The following is a 23,403-nucleotide window of genomic DNA, read 5'->3' on the forward strand; positions in this document are numbered from 1 at the left end:
CAACTATAGCCCAGAGTGAATTAAATTGCCCAAGTAATATAGAAGCCACCAGCTACTACTGAGAACTTTTCCCCGTCTACTTTATTTTACCTTTGACAGTAAGCAATTTAGAAAAGTTCAGAACTGACATCCAACAAAAATAAGACTAAATAAAGAGAAAGGGTTAGTATTTTGAAGTACAATGTCATGTGTTAAATTTGAATGGCAAAATGTGACATTTTCTGAAACATCTGTTTTAGCTGAGAAAAAGCACACGTCTAAATAGCCATGCCTAGCAAACTCGTCACAGAAGTCTGTTCTAAAGCAATCTTGTTTGCCTTTCTTTCAGGGCAGGATGGGTCTATGCGGAAGCAAAACCAGCACCATTCAGAGGCCGAAGAACAGTTCAATATATAAGATGAAACCTCAGATACACCTGAGAAAGAAGTTTCCTCCACCTGTCCCACCAGTAAGGAATCTTCTCCAAGACCAATAGACCAGACATGGGGAAACCTCTAGATGTAGTGGGATTCTAATTCCCATTAGCCCCTGCTAGTAGCGATCCTTTCAGAGCCTGGCCCTGAGCCTAAGGGTTGGGACTCCATTCTCAAGTTCTCATGGTAAAGGGAAGAAATCTCAGGAGCATCCCCTTCAACATTAACTATGTATTACTTATTAAATTCATAATAACATTTGAAAAGTATTTAAATGGTTTCTGAAAATAGAGACAGAAGATGAATCTGTAAAAGGGCACGTGATAAGATGAGCCCAAAATTTTGGACATAATGTTCATATGGGGGAAAAAATAGGGGGAAATGTGGTCTAAAGACATAAAATTTACTTTGGGCAATGATTTAAAACAAAACCTGCATAAGATGATCTATAGGCGGTATCTAACTCCAAGTAAGTTGTTGAAAATGTTTAAAACCAATATTGCAAATGTCAAGATAAGGAGAGCTAGTTTTTTGATATGTGGTGAATTTGTAAGAAGGCAAAAAGTTACTGGTCTAAAATTTATATATTAATCCCCAAAAGTTTTAAAGGTAGATTTTAAAGGTACTGTTACCAGAAATATTTTTGCTGGGTATTATGGACAAAGAACTGAGGAGAAAATATGGATCACTTCTTTACTCTGATGTGCCTTGGCACTCCCTAGACCAATGTATAGTGGGACTGAAGACATTGATTCTGATGTGTATCGGACCCACTGTGTACTGGTCCCAATATGCATCAGTCACTTCATTGGCTCTCCTACTTAGTACATAATAGCAGCCACTACAGACCTTCCCAATTCTAATTCCCACAGAAATAAATCCCCAACAGGATTCCAGACTTAATTTTCAAGTAGAGAAATATGTTCTTTTTAAGGTCCAAAACACACTGCAGCAATAATCCAGTCTGAGACCGCTTTAACTGCCCTGGGTTAATGCAAGGGAATTCTGGGAACCATAGTTTTGTGAGACATTTAGCCTTCTCTGTCAGAGAGCTCTGGTGCCACACTATACCGTTCCCAAGATTCCCTAGCACTGAGCCAGGGCAGTTAAAGCAGCCTCAAACTGGACTATTGCTGCAGTGTGTTTTGAACCTTAGACTTGAGCTGGCATCCTGTGCATGACACTGTTGTTGTGTGCCTTTGGGCCAGTACAGACAGCCCTTTAAGACACTCTCGTCACTTGCTAGGGTTGCCTTGGGGCAGTGCTTCCAGATGCCCCTCAAGCCTAGCATGTGATGAGGGCGTCAAAATGGCAGCCACGGCGTAGCAAGAACCTGCTTTTCATGGGTTCTTTTTACTCCGCAGGGAAGCCACACGGTTTGGGGGCTGCAGCTTCCCTGCGGAGAGAAAACAGGCGCCAGCAGGGCACTGTTTTTAGGTGCTCTGTACCATGCCTTCATCATTTCCAACTTATGGCAACCCTAAGGTGAACCTATCCTGTTGTTTTTCTAGAGCTGAGAGTGTATGACATGCCCAAGGTCATCCAGTGGGTTTCCATGGCTGAGTAGGAATAGAACCCTTGTCTCCAGGGTCATCGTCCAATGCTCAAACCACTATGCTGGCTATAGCAGGCTGGTATATTTGTGATATGCATCAGCATAATGTTGGCATATGTGTTTATTTTATTTTATTTTTTGGTCATTCTGCTGAAGGCTGGTCATTGTGGTAGAAGGAATTCACTGCCTCTCTCATGCAGCCCTCCCCCACTCCCTTAAAACTTACCTGTCTTTTGTTGGCTCCTGCTGCACCCCCCCCCCCAATATAGTCATGTAGTTGCTGGTGGAAATCAGGGGGTAGGTGAAAAGTGTTTGCCTATCATCCCATGGCCAGATCAACATCATAGAATCATTGGAAAGGGCCACAAGGGCCATCTGTTCCAAACCCCTGCCATGCAGGGAGACACAACTATAGCATTCCTGAAAGATGTCCATTCAACCTTGGTTTAAAGAACTCTGGGAATGAAGAGATATCATTTTCTTAGGCCTCCTGGGGAGAGATATTGGAGGATAATGTCATCATTGTGTATCTGTCTATAGAAACATAGTGCTGTCATGAACTGGGGTGTCACCTGGGAAGGGTTCACATTTACCCCTGTTGCTCTGTCATCAGGCTTCCTCCCCAGGGATAAAGCCCAGTGACGGAGCAGCCAGGAGGTCCTCATGTTCACCACTCCTGCATCAAAGGGAGAGCAGGACTTACCTGGGAGTCACCCCTCCTCTGGAGTGTCTTCCAATGCAGTTTGCACCCCCTGTACACACCTCAGTGATGCCACTGGACATACACATATGCTTTTGGCTGCCCCTGATCTCTACTGGCCAAAATATGGCCAGTGAGGAGTGGCAGCAAAACACAAGTGGGTGTTAAGGGAGTGAGAGGACAGACAGGTATAAGTCCACTTGGGTGGAACATTAATACCCCACCACCCTCTGCAGGATTGTGGCCTAGGTCTCTATTATTTGAAAGATATGTTCTGAGATATTGTCATTGATATTTAATGATATTACACTACTTTAAGTATAGTTGGTATTAGTATATAGTAGTATGTAGTAACAGTAGTAGTATGATAGAATTATAGACTCCTAGAGATTGAAGAGACCACAAGGGCCATTCAGTCCACCCCCTGCCATGCAGGACCTCACCATGAAAGCACACCTGATAGATGGCCATTCAGCCTCTGTTTAAAAACCTCCAAAGAAGGAGACTTTACCACACCCAAGGAGTGTCCCAATGTTGAACAACTCTTACTGTCAGGAAGTTCCTCTTAATGTTGAGGTGGAAACTCGTTTCTTGTAGCTTGCATCTCTTATTCCATGTCCTGTTCGCTGGAGCAGAAGCAAACAAGCTTGATCCATCCTCAGTATGACAGGGCTATCATATATTAACTGTCTCTTCTCCATGCTAGTAATAGTAGTATTTGGTAGTAGTGGTAGTAGTATTTTACATATAATATTATATTGATATTATTTTCACCAGGGCCTGTCACAGGGTTTTCTCTCCATATGGCAGAAACAACCTGAAAGATGCACCAAAATATATGAATGAGCAATGAAGTCCCAATAGCTTTACAGAAGCTTTTCTTGTGGTAGAAAGAATCTCACTTGTTGATAGAGATCTGCTCAGTGGACTTCAGTTTTGGACTCGCTCTGAATATTGTCATGATAGAGCATCCTAGCATTGGAAGGGGCTTCATGGGCCATTGAGTCCAACCCCCTGTTGAGTGAAGGATCTTCAGGTAGAGCATCCCCAGCAGGTAACTGTCCAGCCATTTGCCTTTTATAAGTCACCATCAGGTCATAACTTAGGCCCTTTCCAGACAGGTCTTACGGGACGTCCTTGTTACATGCTAGGGTTGCCTCAGGGTGCTCCGCCCACATGAGGCCTAACCCTAGCATGTGACAAAGGCACAATCATGGTGGCCTCCCATCCACACGGGGGCCACCATGATTACGACACACATGCGCACTGCCTCCAAATGGAGCAGCACGAATGTGATGCCCTTGCGCCATCCCAGGCCACTTATGGTGACCTAGGTACGGTACGGGAAGGAACTCCAAAATGGAGCACCTTCTAGGGGAATGCCTCGTTCTCACAGCCACCAAACCAAATGGCTGTGGGAATGAAGCCAGGAGAAAGGGGCCGAGTGGCCCCTTTCCCTCCTGGCAGCAGCTCCCAGGCAGCTCCCAGGGTGTTCAGGGGCATGAAACTGTGGCTGCCCTGGCCCCAATCCGTGCTTCAATGGAGCGGCTGCAGGTTGCCCCAAATGGGCGGTCTGTATCCCGCCAGTGTGCCCAGGAGCTAGAGATACAAACTGTATCTTTAGCCATGATCACCACCATCTTCACAGTCAGGGCAGGGACTGGGGTCTCCCAAATAGCAGCAGGAGTGTGAAAGTTCTTTATGGTCCTGCTGAGCTGGATGGGACCTCTTGAAACCACAACTTGCTGCCACCAAAACAACTTGCTGCCACCACCCAATGATTAACCAGTTGCACCTCTGTAATGCATTGGGGCATTGCTGGGATTTCTACTGGTATTTGCCAACCCAGCGAGGAACTAGCCAAGCCACGGTCCAGGAACAAGGAGTGCCAAAAGGCAGAGTACCTAAGGGAAATTTTTATTCTGGGAAGACAACCCTGATAAATGGAAGGACTCCCATTTATCACAATGAGGTTTCCCATTGGCCAGAGATCCAGGATGGCAGCCATATGACTTTAGGTCCAAAGGTAGCTGTGCTTCTGGTTATCTCTATACCAGGGCCATACCTTCCAATTGTCCCAGTTTGGCAGGGACAGTCCTAATTAATCCTCAGTCATCCCACTTTGTTCAACTGCTTTAAAAATGTGCCAGTTTGGGGCAGGTGGGAATAATCCAACATCATTTGTAGGGTTATAAGTTTCCAGCCCTAATAAATAATAATATGGCATTTGCTAAAGGTGAATACAGAGAGCCTATGAGATGTAATTGTTTGAGCATTGGACTAGGACTCTGGAGTCCAGGGTTCAGATCCCTACTCGGCCATGAAACCCACTGGGAGACCTTGGGCAAGTCACACTCTCTCAGCCTCAGAGGATGGGAATGGCAAACGCCCTCTGAAACTTGCCAAGAAAAGCCTGTCACAGGACTTTTTCTTCAGACTGTGGAATGACCTGTTGGAAGAGATTCAACAGCTGAATACACTGTCCGAATTCAAAACAGCATTGAAGACCAGTCTCTTCCAGCAGGCATAGCCAGATGATTTTAAGTGGTGAATTTGGAAGTTGGATTTTAAATGTGCACTGCTTTAAAATGTGTTCCTTTTATTTGTCTTTTTAAAGGGTTGCATGATTTATGTACTTTGATAGGTGTTGTTCCTTGTTGATTTGTTGTTGTTCTCCACCTTGATCCGTGGGGAGAGGCAGAAAAGAAATTATTATTATTATTATTATTATTATTATTATTATTAAGTCAAAGGCTTTCTCTGAAGATGCCAGCCACAGATGCTGGTGAAATGTCAGGAATAAACTCTTCTAGAACATGGCCACATAGCCCAAAAAACCCACAAAAATGTATTATTATTATTGTTGTTGTTGTTGTTGTTGTTGTTGCTTTTCCGCCTCTCCCCATGGATCAAGGTCGTTGTTGCTGTTGTTGTTATTGGTTCACCTTAGGATCAGCATAAGTTGGAAACAACTTGAAGGCACACAACAACAGCAATTTAAATACAGCTTCTGCTAATCATGGGAATCAGATAATTATTGGAGTGCTAAATTATGCTCCCAATACAGCATTTAGCAATGAAGTGATATCCAGATAGCTTCATGGTTATGGGACAGAAGCGAAGGGACAAAGTCTAAAGCACTGATGTCACATGGCATCTGTTGTTTCTTTCTTTCTTCTAAAGGGCAAACCACGCACAGTTGCCAGTCCTGCTGACCATCCTTCAGGCAACGGTGAGAACCCTTTTTTAATTTACCAATTTACTTATGGGTCCTAGTGGCTCCCTGCCTTGCCCCCAAATAAACAGTGAAGCAAAGGAAAGAAAATAGAACACAATGAAATGGAATGTTGAAAGAAAACTGGGGGAGGGAGAAATGATATAAAAACTATGCTGTTATTTTTGGGTTGGTGTTATTCTGTTTTGGGTTGGTGTGTTCTGTTAAACACACAGTTCCAGGGTGAAGCATCTCAACATACTCCCCGAAATTTCATAGATAAAAACCAAGACAAGTGGCCAAGCAGCATCAGAGTGTAGTCCAGACGGCGTATGTTATTAATGAAGAAGAACACACAAGCTAGGAGAGGATGCAGCAGTTTACTTTTGCCTGAGTCTACTGGGAATGTCAAGTTTCTGCCTTGTCCTCTTTTGTCTTTAGAAATCAGTTTGCAGAAATTGAAATAAACTGAGAACAAAGGGGGAAAGCAGGAGGAGGAGAGACAAAGTAGCACATTTTAACAGCAGCTGAAAAAGTGGGAAGACAGAGGATTAATTGGGACTTCCCTGTCCAAACTGGGACAGTTTGATGGCCATGATCTTATTCAAATCTTTATTTATTTTTCTATTGAAAAAATACAGTTATTTTGGATACTTTTGTAACAGCTTTGCTGTCAGGGAATAGGGGACTATACCTGTGTTTGTCTGTCAATTTTTGTCCACAAATATCTTCCAGAGAGTGTAAGGGATTTTCACTATGTTTTGGGTTCTCTTTGGGTCATTTTAGGCCCAACAGGAAATGATCTAGGCTGCATCTGTACCTGCAGACACAATGCAATGTGACATCACTTTATCCATCATAAATATGGGATCTGTAGTTTGTTGTGGCACTAGAGCCCACTGACAAAGAAGACTAAATATCCTGCAAAACTATGAATCCCAGGATTCCACAGCACTGAACCATGGTAGTTATAGTGGGGTCAAGATATATTAATTCTGCAGTGTAGATGCCATGGAAGAAAGAGGGAAAAAACCAGGACATTTTAAAAGTAGCTGAGAATGTGGGATAGCAGAGGATTTAATGCTCTCTTTTGTATGTTTTAAATTGTGTTATTCTTTTAAACTGTGAGCCACTTTGAGTCCCAGTTCTGGAGAAAAGTGACATGATGATGATGAGGAGGAGGATTTTCCTGCCAATCTGGAGCAGTTGGAGGGTATGTGATTCAGGTTTAACTGCCATGGCTACATCCTATGCAATCCTGGAATCAATAGTTTGGTGAAACACTACAACTCTGGCTGAGAAGTCTAAATTCCTCTCTTTAAACTCCAAATTCCAGGATTCTTTAAGATGTTGCCATGGCAGTTAAAGTGGAATCATAGTGCTATAATTGTATAATCTGAAAGGTCCTCTGGAGAGCTGCATGATTTTCACCTTTGTTGGAGGGAATGAAACCAAAGTAGCCTATTCTTGAGTTCTTGGCTTGAAAAAACAAACCTTTGCACTTTTCTGGCATGATTCCTCCAATAAATCCAAAGGAAATAATAGCCAAATTCTGTTCTCACAAAACCACACATTGTTCCTGAGACATGTGACCTTGTGATGAAAAGGAGGAAGCTTGCTGGTGGCTTTATTTGAAAAGGTCAGACGGAGTGAGATTTAAAACTATCTGTCTCATGGGTGTCTATATTTAGATGGTCTCTTGCTGCGCATTCATTAAATGCTAAACGCTCATGCTACATAAATGCTCTTTTCCCTGAGTGTGTGTATGTGTATGTGTGTGTGTTCTGCTAGAGACATGCCTAATGGGATCGCATTTGCATTTGCCCCCTGAAGCCTTGGGGCTGGAAGAAACATTTGCTGTGGCTTTTGTGATTCCACATTGACAAGACAACCTATAAGATGTGGGAATAGAGACCAAACCACTTGATTCTTATGCAGCCTTTCCCGACCTGAGTCCTTGCTGATATATTGGACAACAATTCCCACCAAGTTGCAAGAAGAATGAAAGTATTTCAGCATGATGTCGAAGGCTTTCATGGCTGGCATCCATAGTTTCCTGTGGGTTTTTCAGGCTATGGGGCTGTGTTCTAGTAGAGTTTATTCTTGATGTTTCATCATCAGCTGTGGCTGGCATCTTCAGAGAATGCTGGAATGGAAGAGAGTGGCTTCCTGTTGGTTGAGAGGAAGCGATTTACATGTTAATCTGTGTATTGTTCTGTTGTTGAATGGAGTCACAGGAGTTACAGACAGAATAGGGAAACTAGTGACGAAACACAACTTCCTCACACAACTGGTAAGGAAATACAAAACTCCAAATTCCAGCATTCTTTAAGATGTTGCCATGGCAGTTAAAGTGGAATCATAGTGCTATAATTGTATAATGTGAAAGGTCCCCTGAAGAGCTGCATTTCAAAGCTCCTGACTTTGAAAAATGGCTTCTAAAATGTGTTAAGAGACGCAGGCTGCAGCTGGGCTGCTCTCGGATGGTGGATTGGGGGACAAAAGCCATGCGATAGGACCAGGATGCAGCCCAAATTAGGTTTCAATTCAGGAGCAGTAAGTTGTGTTATAAAAGCTGTGTGATAAGCTTCCCAAGTTTGGCTACCAGTCCTGAGAAACACCAAAAACAAGCCCCAGCCCATGCAAATACAAACCACCAAGGGTGGGGGGGGGGTTCCTAGCAGACAACAGAACATTAATTAAATAGACACCCTGTAGGCCTTGTCATTCAACAACAGAACAATACGCAGATTATATGCAAATTACTTCCCCTCAACCAACAGTATGTATACCCCACTCTCTTCCATGCCAGCATTCTCTGAAGATGCCAGCCACAGATGCTGGTGAAATGTCAGGAATAAATTTTTCTAGAACATGGCTTCATAGCCTGAAAAATCCACAAAAAACTAAAGCATCTCACCCTTCAATGAGGAACTGGCCAAATAAGGGCTGAAGGAACAGAAAGAACAGAAGGCCTATACTAAGGATACACACCAGACACAACCTTGTCCCAGTGTGATCTGTCCAGATGATATAGGACCACATCCACAGCAAAACTACCATTTTAATCTGGTTTAAGATAACCCACTGTTTGCTCTGGAGCTTCCTGGGCGGCTGGATTGGGTCCAATTCAGCCAGTTCTCCAGACAGCAAATGTGGCACCATACCCCTTACTCTGCACTGCATAGGACAGGGAATGGAATAGGTCTTCTTTGGTGCTGTTGCTGGCTCACCAGCCAAGCAGATCCTGCAAGACCCTGGCCATTGCTGACACTTCAACTCTAGACAGAATGGGGGACCTGTGCAAGAAGCAACAGCCGCAGCCAGGCTCTCATAGGGATTTGTTTGGCTGGGAAAGTGGCAGCACCGATGCAGTCCCACTGGCTGGTGTGCACAACTACATAGTATCACACTGGATTCGGCCTGCTGCGTGTGACCATCATTGTGGTCAGTCTGGGGAATAATGCTCTGGACTTGCCCCAGATTAAGCAGCCAGTGTAGACATGCCCTATGTCAGTCCAGTCCCCAAATGTGGCTTTGCTTGACAAGGGATGAGAATGGGCAAGCTATTCTTACAACAGCAACGATTCTGGCTGTAGGATGAGATCTTCAGATGAAGGAGAGGATATCAATGTTTTCAAACATTTCATAGCTGTTTTTTATTTCATTTCACAGCCACTTTGAGTTCCATTCAGGAGAAAAGCAGTTTATGAATCAAATAATACATACATACATACCAGAGTACATTATTTACTCAACGGTTTTTTTCATGCTACAGGCAAACACTGTGTAGTTGCGCAGCACGAGTTTAACCCTACAAGTGAGTGCGACCTGCCGTTGACAGTAGGCGAAATATTTGAAGTCCTTTACAGGTAAGCAACCTTGTTCAGCTTTCTGATGGTAGAATTCAAAGATATAGCCATGTTAGTCTGTAAAATCAGTATGTAGAGAGCACCAACTAAAGAAGTTGGCAGCATAGGTCTACTTAAGTCTATGAAAGGTGATGCTGCCAACTTCTTTCTTTCAGTTAGTCTCAAAGATGCTACAAGAGCTCTCTCCATAGAGCTTTTTGATAGGTTCCCATATACTCTGATTTGGCTTTCACTATAAATTCAGGAAAATAATGTTCAGATTTGAAGTGTGCCAAATTAGAACTCATCCCTTGGTCTCCTCATGAGCAACCATCAGATCACATTTTGCAGAGGTCATTAAATGACTATGCCTCTTTCTGTTGGGAGTGGAATGAACACAGCTTAGTTTCCCCCCCCCCGCCCCCAGTGTACATTGTGTATTTTTGTACTTATTTTGTTACTGTGCTTTGTTCACAGCAATGGGGACTGGTGGCTAGCAAAATCACTTACCACCGGGAAGAAAGGCTACATTCCTAGTAATTTTGTGGCCCGTGTCAACAGCCTAGAAGAAGAGAAGTAAGTCTGAAAAGAAGGTATAGCAAGCTCCTCATGTTTATCACATCATACCAAAGTCTGTCATATTCACTTGATGCTTTTGGGAAATCTGTCCAATATTTTAAATCAGGTTTCTGGCCCTCATGGTTTTACAGTATGACATTTGGAAACAGGCACCGAAGACAGAAAAATAGTTAAAGATATGTTGCCTCAGTCATTAATCAAAATGGAGACTGCAGGCAAGAAATTAGAAGAAATTAGAAGACTTGGAAAGACACATTGGCTCTTACCAAACTACAAACCCCAGAACTCTGTAGAATGGAACCATCACCACTGAAATAGTAGTCACACTGCTATATTTTTGGGAGCCAGTAGTTTGAGTGTTGGACTACAACTCTGGAAACCAGAGTCCAATTCCATGCTTGACCATGAAGCCCACTAGGTGACTTTGGGCAAGTCACACACTCTCAGCCTCAGAGGAAAGCAATGGCAAACCCCCTATGAACAAATCTTGTCAAGAAAACCCCATGATAGCTTTGCTTAGGATCACCATAAGTCGGAAACAACCTGAAGGCACATAACAACAACAATAACAACTCTTCAATACACTCCATGCATCTGAGGAAGTAGGCCAAGGCCCGGTACAGACTGCCCAAAAAGGGCGGTCTGCCAGCGCCCTGGTTTGCTCTGTGAGGAAGCCACAGTGGACAAACCGCGCAGCTTCCTTGTGCAGCAAAAAGAACCCATGAAAAGCAAGTCCTTTTTGCGGTGTCAAATTGATGCCACAGTGCGCCAATGGCGCACTCACAATGTCATTATGGTGTCATGACGTGCAGACGCTAGGCATCCATTGCGTCAAAATGTTGGCACCCATCTGTACAAGGCACCACCATTTTGATGTACGGAAGACATGCTAGGGTTGCGAGGTGTGTGAAAGCGCGGCGCCGAGGCAACCCTAGCACGTATTCAGGATGTGCCAAAGGGCCCATCTGTACCTGGCCCTAGTCTACAAAATCTGATCTTTGAAGCTAAGGAAGTTCAGCTATATGTGTGTGTTTGTGTGTGCATGCACCTTCAAATCACCTGTCAATTTATGGCAATGCCATGCATTTCATAGGGTTTCCTTCCTTCCTCTGATATATAGCCTACAACACTTGGTATTCATTGGTGGCTTCCCATTCATGTGCCTGCTGCTTAGTTTCCAAAATCAGATAGGACCTGGTGCCTTTAGGGTATTTAGGCCCTAATGTATAGAATAAAAGTAATAGTAAGACTGAAGGTTATAAACCAGAAGCCAAAGTATAAAAGTTTACACTTCCATAAATTAAAAAACCCTATACTCCACCAAATCCCTCACCTTTGGTTACATTGGTTTATGGAACTTACACTAGGGTTGATGGGACTTGCATTCCAACAGTTTGAGGCTACTAAATTCCCATCGCTGAGCTAATAATTTCTGAAATATTGATCTCCCCCCAAATTATTATTATCATTTTAGACAAGTCTCTATTCCACCTGAGGTGCTTTAGTGAAAAATATTTCTGTCTTCTTTCTCAGATGGTTTTTTAAAGGCCTGAGCAGAAAAGAAACTGAACGTCTCCTGATGGCACCACGCAATGCAGTGGGTTCATTCCTGATCAGGGAAAGTGAGACAACTCCTGGTAAGGAGTTAGGAAAATCCCTTCGCAAATTGGACAGGTTTCTTTTGGGGCATTATAATTCCCAGAATTCTCCTGTTGTTATGGCCATTGCCTTAGGCATCCTGGGAGTCAGACTCACCACCACCATCACGAAAGTAACCTTTCAAAGCTCTGAATGTTTTGCCTATGAAGATGAGAAGGTTTTATGGAGCTTTCCACAGGGATTAGTGACCTTGGCTGCATGCAGCTTGACACCGCTTTAACTGCCATTGCTCAATGCTATGGAATTCTGGGATGTGTAGTTTTGTGAGATATTTAGCCTGCTCTGTCTGAGAACTCTGGTGACACAACAAACTACAGATCCCAGGATTCCATAGGAAAGAGCCATGGCAATTAAAGTGATGTCAAACTGCAGATGCAGCCTTGCTGACTGTGTGACTTCACAGTCACCCACCCTTTGCTAGCCAGGTGAATCACTCTGGAAATTTGTGTGTGTGTTTTCTTAATTTTAATGTTCCATATACAATATCAGCTCCTTAAGAATGTAGATGTGGGATTGATTGGTTCTAGCCTCCAAAGAATTCTGCGGGTAGGGAAGAGAGCCCAATCCCACAACATCTTCCATCCCTGATTTAGGAATTGGTGTTACACTAAACTTACTTGCTAATTAGCTTACTTGCTGTTCACCGCTATGATCTTTGGAATAGCGGTATATAAATAAAACAAATTATTATTATTATTATTATTATTATTATTATTAAACATTTTTTCTTCAGCATATATCCATATTGCTACACACACAGCCTTCAACACACACACACACACACACACACACGCTCTTTTAGAGGAAACCACTCCCATGTCTCTCTGAAAGGACTAAAGTCCCATGCTTTCTCTATTGCCTTTGCTTGCTAAGAGCTGGTCTAGAGATTGCTTATTTATCTGTTTGCCATAATACACAATTGCAGTGCTTTCCTGTCCTGTAGAGCTCATCAAAGAATTACTGAGGATTTTTAGAGAAATTGTTCCTTTAGTTAAAGCTTCCTGTGTTCAGCTTCTGGGAGTTTTATTTCCTCTTACCAAAGATAATTGGATGATTAGTGATTAATTTTTCTCCTTTTTAAGATTGCATTTCCACTCCATGGAGATGCATGTGCGTCTTTGTGAAATTCCCTGTTCCATTGTCTCTTTCTCTCCTCTGATTATTTTGCTATAGTGAGAAGATAGGGTCAGGAAATAATGAAAAGAGGTGTATAATTTGACACTTGCAGCTTTTGAATTCAGTACAGTCACATTGTGTGCTAAGGAGTTGTTATACATTTTATATTTTTAACATTGGCAGGCCACTGAAGAAGATGTCAGTCAAAACGCGTCTGGCCTTTGGTTTTTATTATTAGAATTGTTACATTTTCTATAATTGCCAAAGATAAAGGGAGGTTTTTTTTCTACCCTTTCTGTTGTTTTATTGGCTATTCTCCAGGGTTTAGTTTCTCTGGTTTTGAAATTTGGATATTTTATCATTAATATATATTCACCCTTAGCATTTACAGATTTTTCAGTGGGGTATTTATACCCTTTAAGATACTATATGGTTTTTTTGCTCCAGGGTGCTGTTATTTCCTTATATATTTTTTTGCCAGAACCCTTCGGTTGCTTAATTTGACACTTGCCCATATCTATGGGGCATAAAAACTTGACTAAAATAAGAAGCAATTCAAGGACAATGAAGAAATCCGCCAGATCTGCTAAGATGAAAATAATGAAATGCTAAAACCTTCATACTTTATTCCCACACCAATATCACACAGATTTCCCCCGTCGAGTTTGGAGGTGGCTTTCTAGGATTACAGCTCCCAGAAGCTGTATTCTATGATCAGCATTCCAAATAAACAAAAAGGTCACTTTTCTGAGTGCAACTCTCTATTACCCATGACAGAATCTGTTGCGATGGCAAAAAGTGTGGTCAGCCCTGTATCTCCATGGATTCCAGCATGCACGGCTTGAAAATATTTGTGTGTGTGTGTGCATAAAAATTCCAAAAAGCAAATGTTGATTTTGCCATTATATATAAGGGACACAATTTTACTATACGTTGTATTTAATGGGACTTGAATATCCACAGATTTTGCTATCCACGATGGAGCCCTGGAACCAAACTCCAGCAGATACTAAAGGCCCACTCTAATCTGATTTCTCTTTTTTTTTTCCCTCCGCCCCATTCTAGATGCCTTTTCCCTGTCCATTAGAGACAGCTCATCTCAAGGGGATGTCATCAAACATTACAAGATCCAGAAGATGGATGATGGGAGATACTATATTTGCCCTAGGATCATATTCATTTCACTCCAAGAGCTTGTCAAGCATTATTCTGGTGAGCAAAGATATGTAGCTTAGTTAGGGACTGGCAGTCCAGGGGGAAGAAGTAGAAAGGGGGTCCCCTTCTCTGTGCTTTTGCTTCCAGCCTCCCAAAAGGACTTGTTATTTATAAAAGAGCAGCCATTACAATATAGATGGGCAATGATTGGGGGCTAAGGGCTGCACTGACCCCTCCATGGGACTTAATGGGCCACACTCTCTGGCCACACACTCTCAAATAATTTTTTTTAAAAAAATACTTTTACCTCCAAATATCCCCCATAGGGAGCATGGAGGCAATTGGCACCATAGTCTGGCCCCTTTCTGGGCCATATTAGGCCAGAAAAGACTTTTTCTTTCCAACATGAAGTCACCCAGCCACAGACAGGGGAGATTATTGGGAAAGTAAAGAAAGGATAATGATGGGCATGAAGCATAATGCTCCCGTCCTTATGGCGCGATTCCAAGGAAGATTATCAGACATATTACACTTATCCCATCATTATCCAGTCAGTAAAGTGGCATTATCCCATCACTTTGGTATTAACGAGATAATCCTCTAATGTGAAATGAAGGTAAATGACGGGACAATTCATTAATAGGATTTATGATGAGATAAGTGTGATGTCATCTGATAATCTTCACACAATCGCACCTTAAGGACCGGAGCATCACACTTCGCTCCCAACCTTGCCCTCAGTATGATAATCTCCAGTGTGACCAGATGTTATAACCGCAAAACAGAACAATGCACCACAAACTGTAGGACATTATAGGAAAATGTACAACATTGCAAAATAAAAGCTAAAAACTGTCACATCAATATAAACTCATGCTTCTTAGTCATGCTGAAAATGGAGGACATTTTGGAATTCATCCTGGGTGAAATGTAAGACATGTCCAGGAAAAAGAGGACCATCTGGTCACCCTAGGCTGCACAGCTACCTGCTGAGGATGCTCTAGCTGGAGATCCTGTATGGAGCATGGGGTTAATTTGAAGGTACATTTTTAATTTTGCTGGTTGATTTGGTCACAACTAGTGTCATTATATTCAGTGATATAAGGGAATTATGATTTATGAATAATGCCCATACAAAAACATTACTAAGGATTCTGTATGGTATGATATGGGAGGAAGTCAATGCGGGGGTGACACCATGAATTACCGTACTGGGTGACAGCAACTCTAGTGATGCCACTGGTTGCAGCTTCTCTTTTATGGTGGTGCTGCCCCCACAAATGTGCACATATGAACTCTCTCTCTTTCTTTCTCTCTCTCTCACACACATTCCTCTGTATACCCCCAACATTTCACAGATGAAAATTTGGACATGTGTGGCCAAGTAACAGCTCAACTCCCATGTCAGTGGGACAGTAAATCCATTCTGTGTTTTGAATAACATTATAGAAACAGATCTTGCCAACAAAATGACCGCCTTAGGGTGGTCATAAATCAGAAATGACTTGAATGCACACAGTAACAGCAAAGGAGTTCTCCAAGGGGCTCTAGGCTTTAAAAATTGTTTCTTTCTTTCTTTCTTTCTTTTCTTTTCTTTTCTTTTCTTTTCTTTTTTCTTTTCTTTCTTTCTTTCTTTCTTTTTTTTTTTTTTGGAGGGAGAATACAGTTCAGCATCTTTGATAATGCTTGCAAAGTCTGAACTAAATGCTGGGGTGGATTCACAGCCCCACCAACATGTGTCAGCCACTTGCTGTCGCTGATACTTCCACAACAGGGTCTCACAGCTGCTTTTCCTTCAAAATAAAAACAGTCAGAGTATGTTTTTAAAGAGAGGAAATGAGTAATGCAATGTGTGATTTGGCTTTGACAGGCAATAAAGAAAATTGCCATTGAGTTTTAACAGGAGGTAGATGTTGCCCAAAATAGCTGCCTTCAGGGCCCCCTGGATTATCACTAGAGATAATGCTTAGAAGTTACTCACTTGCTGGAGAGGATCCAAACCAAGTACTCTCACCTAAAATAGAGCAGTTGTTCACATCACTTCTGAAGGGAGACTAGATGTCAATGTGTATGGTACAGGATAACCAGATGTCCTCCTTTTCCAGGACATGTCCTACACTTCAGCCTTCTGTCTAGGAGGAATTCCAAAATGTCCTCCATTTTGAGCATGATTTAAGAAGCATGAACTTATATGAGTGTTTTTAGATTTTATTTTGTAATGTCCTGTATTTTTCTTGAATATTCTACATTGTGCGGTGCATTTTGTGGTCCAGCCAAATGCCATGAGTTCTAAAAGTTCAAGGATATGGGCAAGGGTATGGCTATTTGGGAAGTGGAATGAGTGCACTGCCCATCTAAACAAGAATTCTCATAAAGTTGTTCTTTGGTCCCCAAATTTCTAGCATTGCATAGAGTCAAACACTGAAAACAATTTATCCCAAGAACTCTTACATTTGTTGTATTCCTATCCCCTTGGGACCTTGGCTTGCTCCTTTTTCTTGTGATGATTGAACTGTTTTGTTTTGTTTTTTTAATTCAACTGAAATTAATTCAACTGAAATTTTAAGTTACTGCAATAATAGGAATTTGGGTATTGAAAAAAAATTCAGCTGGAGGGAGAATTCTTGGTTTGGATGGTGATACCCTCATTTGGTCCCACATGGCAGATAAATCCCTGGATCTACAAGCTCTTTCCTTGCCTTTTCTTTACTAAAGTGGTTCTCTAAAATAATGCTTGGCAAAGTTACTGGCCATGCTAAGCTGGGAGATTCTGGGCATTGGTCCAAACAAGTGACTTTCCAAGCTCCTATGCTCTGGAAAATATAATTGCAAGCTAGTCCATGGGGGGAGACATAATAATGTTTTGTGGCAACCTCTGAAAACCAACCTCTTCTTCTTTCCTGTGGGTTGCACAACCCATGCTCAGCTCAGCAGGATGGCCTGTGCCAGAAGCTTAGGGAGCCCTGTATATCTCTGACTCCAGAAAGGCCCTGGACCACCGATGAGTGGGAGATTCCAAGGGAAACCCTGAAGCTGGTCAAGAGATTGGGATCTGGCCAGTTTGGAGAGGTGTGGATGGGTAAGTGGTAGAGCATGGCACTGCAGGGAAGTTCGCTGAAAACTCTGCCACAGGTAGCTGGGAAACTAGGATGCAAAAATAAGCTGGATGACCTCCCAGATAATTTCTGGAGTCCTATCTTCAGTTCTGGGCACCTCATTTTAAGAAGGATATGAGAGCTAGTGGGGCATAATGGTTTGGGTGTTGGACTATGACTCTGAAGGTCAGGGTTCGATTCTTCACTCAGCCATGAACCCTGGCCAAATCACATGCTCTCAGCCTCAGGAGAAGGCAATGGCAAACCTCCTCTGGGGCAAAATTCAAGAAATTGACATAATCCAATTAAAGCAAATTAAAACAGTAACAAATGCATTTAAACAGGCTTGAGAACATATTAAGCAAGTTTAACAACAAGGCAGCTTAAATCAGTCAAAACACTTTGAGACGATTTAAAAAGCAAATACATGGGGAGATTTGGATGAAATCAAATATGTGACTCAACAGTCATGTTTTTACTCCATGCCAGTATGAGATCAGAGTTGGCACCAACTGGGCATTGAAAGATTAAAGAAAAATAAAAGGAAAACACTTAATTTAATGTGGATAGTATTGATGCTTAACAGCATGGTTGGGCAACTGGGGAGGTGAAGAGACCATTTTGACTCCCAGTAGATTGCACTGTTGTGTCTCAGTGTGCTAAAAGTGACACTTTGACTGATTTTTGGCCTTTGGGTGCTCTGCTGTGAAAAAAGCAGGCTGCTACATTTGCAGGCAGTTTTGGTGCGGTTTGGCCAGCTTTTGGACGAAAAAAATCACCTAAAACTTGACATGATTTTTTTTTAAATTGAAGTATGTGTGACCCTGGGCAAGTCACATTCTCTCAGCCTCAGGGGATGTCAGTGGCAAACCAAGATTCCATAGTATAGGGTGGGATAGAAATAGTGAAAGAAACTAAGGAATAGGCAACAACAATAACAACAACAGCAGCAGCAATAATAACAATAATATTTATTTCTGACTTGCCTTTCCCCATGTGTCAAGTCGGGGACAACAACAGACTAATATACAACACAGAGCATCTGTTAATAACATAACATCAGTTACAAAAACGTAAACCACTAAAACACCAAACATCAATTTAAATGTTTAGATAAGACCAGTACATATTAAAACAATCAATCCACAGTTTAGAATTATTGAACCTTAGAATTCTAGAATTGGAAGATACGCCAATGGTCATCCAGTCCAACACGAAAGTAAAAAAAGCTGCCATTTTTCTCTGCTTTGCGTTCGGATTAACTATGCGTTATTTCACTTGGGCAGCCCCCTAGTGTAATAAACTTCCCGAATTTGCAAGTTTTGTTTAAATTTGGATCTTGTTTAATTCCCGTTAAATGCCTGTTTTCCTGCAGGATCTCCCTAGTGTGATAAACTCCCAGGGGCGGCTGAAGAAAAAGTCCTCAGCGTGGCAGTTGCCAACTTAGTCCTTGCTGACTGCAATAAATGTTCCCTAGAGGTCCTGCATGTATAGGGAGAATTACATGGGAAGAGGTGATCCCATAGGTAACCTGGACCCAAACTTAGTAGGACTTTAAAGGTAACAACGAATACATAGCTCAGTTGCAGAGCAGTGCTTTGCATGTAGAACAGAACAGCTTCCCTCCCTTGTGTTTCTTACTCTCCCCCCCCCCCCAAAAAAAGGGTCAGATGGCAGGGGAAAAGCTTTATTATGACCCTGGGGGTCTAGAATTGTAGGTCTAGAATTGACAGCGTCTATCTCTGAAGGGTTCCCATTTTGCCTGTAACCTTTTTCTATGGTTAGATCTAATTAATGATTGGAGATAAGAGGCTATTTAATACCCAGGAATTGTGGAGCTGTGCTTTGCAGCCAGGGAAGCTGTTGCACTAGGAGTTTAGAATCCTAGAATCGTAGAGTTGGGAGTTTATCACACGGGAGGAATTTCTCTTAATTTTGAATGAAAAGAAAGTGGGGCCAGAATGCATTCATGTGAATTCGCTAGTTCAGTGAATTTATGTGAATTCGAATTGCATTTGAACTGACTTCCCATTGCCCAAAAATAGCTTGCCATTGCCCGAATTTGCATGTGGTAGTCTATCACGCAATAACGTGAAACCCCATGATTGTGCTCAGACTGACTTTCCATTGCCTGAATTTGCGTGTGATAGTCTATCACACAATAACGTTAAACCCCATGATTGCGTTTGGATTGCCATTGAATTATACTTCCAATTTCCCTTGTCTGATAAACTCCTTGGAGACCCCCAAGGGCCATCCATTCCAATTGCCTGCCATGCAGGAAGACACAGTTAAAGCACCCCCAACAGACAGCCATCCAGCCTCTGTTTAAAAGCCTCCAAAGAAGGAGACTCCACCACCCTCCAAGACAGGCTGTTCCACTGTTGAACAGCTCTTACCATCAAGAAGTCCTTCCTAATGTTTAGGCAGAATCTCTTTTTCTGTAGTTTGAATTCACTGCTCCTACCCAGATTTATTCCTGTGTAGACAAGTTTAGAAATGAGGTATGCTTTGCAAGCCAAAAAATTGCTACACTGGGACTTATTCTTGAATGAATGTGCCTGGAATGGAGTTGTGCCTTGTGTAGATGGTCAGAAAGCTTCCAAGTTGGCAAGAATTATATCTGGCCCTGCTCACTTGGCTTTGGTCTGGCCTTGTGCCCTTGGCCCTTTCAGCTCCTAGAAAAAACACACACACCAGTATTTAAAAGTATATCTGTAACTGGAAGGATCTCAGTAGGTTTCTCAGCTGGGTTTCTGGAAAATGTCAAAGGAGATGGTGTTTAATTTATCCCCGCTGTTCTTCTGCAGGATATTACAAGAATAATGTGAAGGTGGCCATCAAGACTTTGAAAGAAGGCAGCATGCCTACAGATGCCTTTTTGGCTGAGGCCAACTTGATGAAGCAGCTTCAGCATAGCAAGCTGGTTCGACTGCATGCGGTGGTCACTCAAAAGCCCATTTATATTGTCACGGAATACATGGCCAACGGTAAAAATGATAATAAAACTATGCTTTGTTGATGCTTCTGGTGGGTCTGTGTAAACTGTATGGTTCTGTTCCAGTAATGCGGGGTTTGAGTTTCTGGAATTTTATTTCCTTGGGCCAAGGACTGGTTGCAACAACCAGAAATGTGAATTGCAAAATTCGCAGTTGTAAGGCTTATTAAGACATTGTAAATACTAAACAGGATGCTAGCCTCCAAGTCTCACAAATGAGATGTGTATACAGTGGATCCTTGTTATCTGCTGCAGTTGTCTTACTATAGTAATAGGAAAGATTTAAAGAAGTTACGTAGGAGGTAAAATATTTAGTTGAAGTTAGGTTCAGAAACCTTGCAAAGGACAATCTATCTGCATTGGTAGTATCAGAAACAATAAGGATAAGGATATAATGGTGTATAGAAGATTCTTCTTGCATATGTTATAATTAACTTATATTAATATATATATATTTTCGGTTTTTCATTTCTCATTTGCTGTACTTTGGGGTAAAACTGATAACTCACTTTTAATTGATTAATGATGCACAGAGGAACTATCTTCAAACATCCCAGCTACTTTATTTATAATGTTTTATTTTGTTGTATTGTTTTTTATGTATGATTTATAAATAGTCAATAAAAAGTTTTTTTAAAGAAAAAAATAGTTATATGAGAAGGGCACAATCGACCGCTGAATAATCTGGACTGTAACATCTAACTGATCAAACACCACAGATTGTTAAAAAGGGTTTTGCATAAAAGTGGAAAATTCTAGTCAAATGTTTCAAAATGCCCTTTGAAAAATTCACTTAATAATAACTAGAATATGTTGTACATTATGCCAAAGCAGGTAATATTATCCCTGGTCCTTACGTCTTTGAAATGATTTCATGCTGTTGCAAATTATAGGTAACAAACTTAATTGTTTTTAAATATCTGCATTATCAGATATTCTTTTTTGAAAACTGTATTGGTTTTTCAATTTCATTGTAAGCCGTCTTGGGTCCCTTGTTGGGACAACAGTGGGATATACATTTTATATTTTTAAAAGTAAAACACTCTATTTGTCTTCCCTTAAAGGATGCTTACTGGATTTCTTGAAAACAGAGGAAGGCACGAAGCTGAATCTTCCCAAACTCATTGATATGGCAGCTCAGGTATGCAATTTGATTGATATCAATAAGGGGGAGAGTTTGGTTCAGTTTTTTAAAAGAAGTTTCCAAAATGTCCAGGCGTTTCTGTAAAACAAGTTGAAAAAACTTGAGTGTTTAGAAATGTTTATGGTACGAGAAGGCACGAGATAGGGTGCATCTGCACTGTAGAAATAACGCACTGTAGAAATAATGCAGATGCAGCCAAAGGAAGGATGATGGTGATGGTGATGGTGATGATGATGAAAAAAGCAAAAACAAAGACACATTTTGAGGGCACCACAAATACAGTGAAGTCTGGCCTCCGAAACTGAGTCTGCTGTCAAATACAGTATTACTTGATGAATGTTGAATATCATGACTTCGTTCTTTTGATTCTGAGGTATTAAATGTTTGGATTTATGATAATATAGAATTGACCTTAAGAAGATAACAGATGGAGATTAGCGTTATCAAAATTTTTGGACGCTTTGGTATATAGTGACTGTACGAATAAGGTGAGAGCCAGCATGATTTGAGCATTGGACTAGGGCTCTGGAGCCAAGGGTTCAAATCCCAGCTCAGCCACTTAAACCTACCGGGTGATCGGAAACAACTTGAAAGGACACAACAACAGACTGAGAAGAGGCATAATTTGACAGGTAGAAGAATTTGTATACGCTGTCAGCCCTCCATATCCACAGATATTTTTTTATCCACGATTGAAGCATCCACAGCTTGACAATATTTTGAAAATACATGTTGATTTTGGCATTTTAAATAAGGGACACCATTTTATTCTGCCACTGTATTTAACAGGACTTGAGCATCCACAGATTTTGGTATCCATGAAGATGGGGGGGTGTCCTGGAATCAAACCCTAGCAATGCCATGGGTCCAAAGTCAGAAATGAAAACCTTTTTGATTTAATTATCACCAGATATTGGAAGGAAGGAAGGAAGGAAGGAAGGAAGGAAGGAAGGAAGGAAGGAAGGAATATTGAACCATGTATATGTAATTCAAGAAGATGATTTGCAAATGTTAACAATGAAATTAATTTTAAAATATTATATATCACATCACATCATTTATTATATTATATGTTCTTTCTTTCAGTTAGTTTAAAAGGGGTCAGCACACCATGCTGTTATGAAACTGCTGTGCACACAAGCACTGCCATACCCCCCCCCCTCTCTCTCTCTCTCTCTCTCTATATATATATATATATGGCTTTCACAGCCAGAATCCATAGTTTTTTGTGGGGGTTTTGGGTTATGTGGCTGTGTTTTGGAAGAGTTTTTTTCCTGATGTTTCACCAGCATTTATGGATGGCATCTTCAGAGAAAGATGCCAACCACAGATTCTGATGAAATGTCAGGAATAAATTCTTCCAGGACATGGCCACATAGCCCGAAAACCCCACAAAAAACTAAGTATGGCATTGCTTGTGTCCACAGCATTGTCATAACATCCTAGTGTCCTGACCTCTTTAGATGCAAACTTTGCGGCACAGGGTAAAATTAGAAATTTATCTGTGTGTATCTCAACGTGTGGTCACCCAAGCCAGTACACTCCTAGGTTTGTGTACATTCAGAGTAAACCAGCCATCGGCTGCTATCGCATTAATATCAGGGCAGGAAGTGACGCCCATCTCTCAATTTTCCACGGGGGTGAGAAATGTTCAAGCCGGAAGAGGGTCAGGCGTGAGCATATCATATACTTGTGGAAAGTTAGTTTTCATATCCTGTTTCAAAACCACATGAAAGTGACAAGATGGAAAAACCAACAAGCCCAAAACCAACAGCTCTTTGTGGAGTGGAAAATTCTCTGACCCCTTTTGCAGAGCAAATGCAAATGGAGGGGTGAGAATCTTTGGGTCATTCTGGTAACAGAGGCTGCTGCCATACTGCAGAAATAATAATGAAAATAATAATGATAGTGATGATGATGATGA

General features: G+C 41.7%; 1 protein-coding gene across 1 annotated transcript in view; it reads left to right on the forward strand.

Moving 5' to 3' along the window:
• The first annotated feature begins 334 nt into the window (after window positions 1–334).
• Window positions 335–23,403, forward strand: part of LOC149310372 (tyrosine-protein kinase Blk-like) — a 32,377-nt gene continuing 9,308 nt past the window's right edge. Inside the window, exons 1-9 of the mRNA XM_089528273.1 lie at window positions 335–448; window positions 5,852–5,900; window positions 9,661–9,754; window positions 10,211–10,309; window positions 11,846–11,949; window positions 14,153–14,299; window positions 17,169–17,321; window positions 20,148–20,327; window positions 21,400–21,476. Coding sequence (XP_089384399.1) covers window positions 335–448; window positions 5,852–5,900; window positions 9,661–9,754; window positions 10,211–10,309; window positions 11,846–11,949; window positions 14,153–14,299; window positions 17,169–17,321; window positions 20,148–20,327; window positions 21,400–21,476 — 1,017 coding nt within the window. The remainder of the gene's footprint in view (window positions 449–5,851; window positions 5,901–9,660; window positions 9,755–10,210; window positions 10,310–11,845; window positions 11,950–14,152; window positions 14,300–17,168; window positions 17,322–20,147; window positions 20,328–21,399; window positions 21,477–23,403) is intronic.

The sequence above is a fragment of the Sceloporus occidentalis genome, unplaced genomic scaffold, assembly GCF_023333645.1.
Source record: "Sceloporus occidentalis isolate IW3139 unplaced genomic scaffold, rSceOcc1.0.p SCAF_6, whole genome shotgun sequence".
NCBI lineage: Eukaryota > Metazoa > Chordata > Lepidosauria > Squamata > Phrynosomatidae > Sceloporus > Sceloporus occidentalis.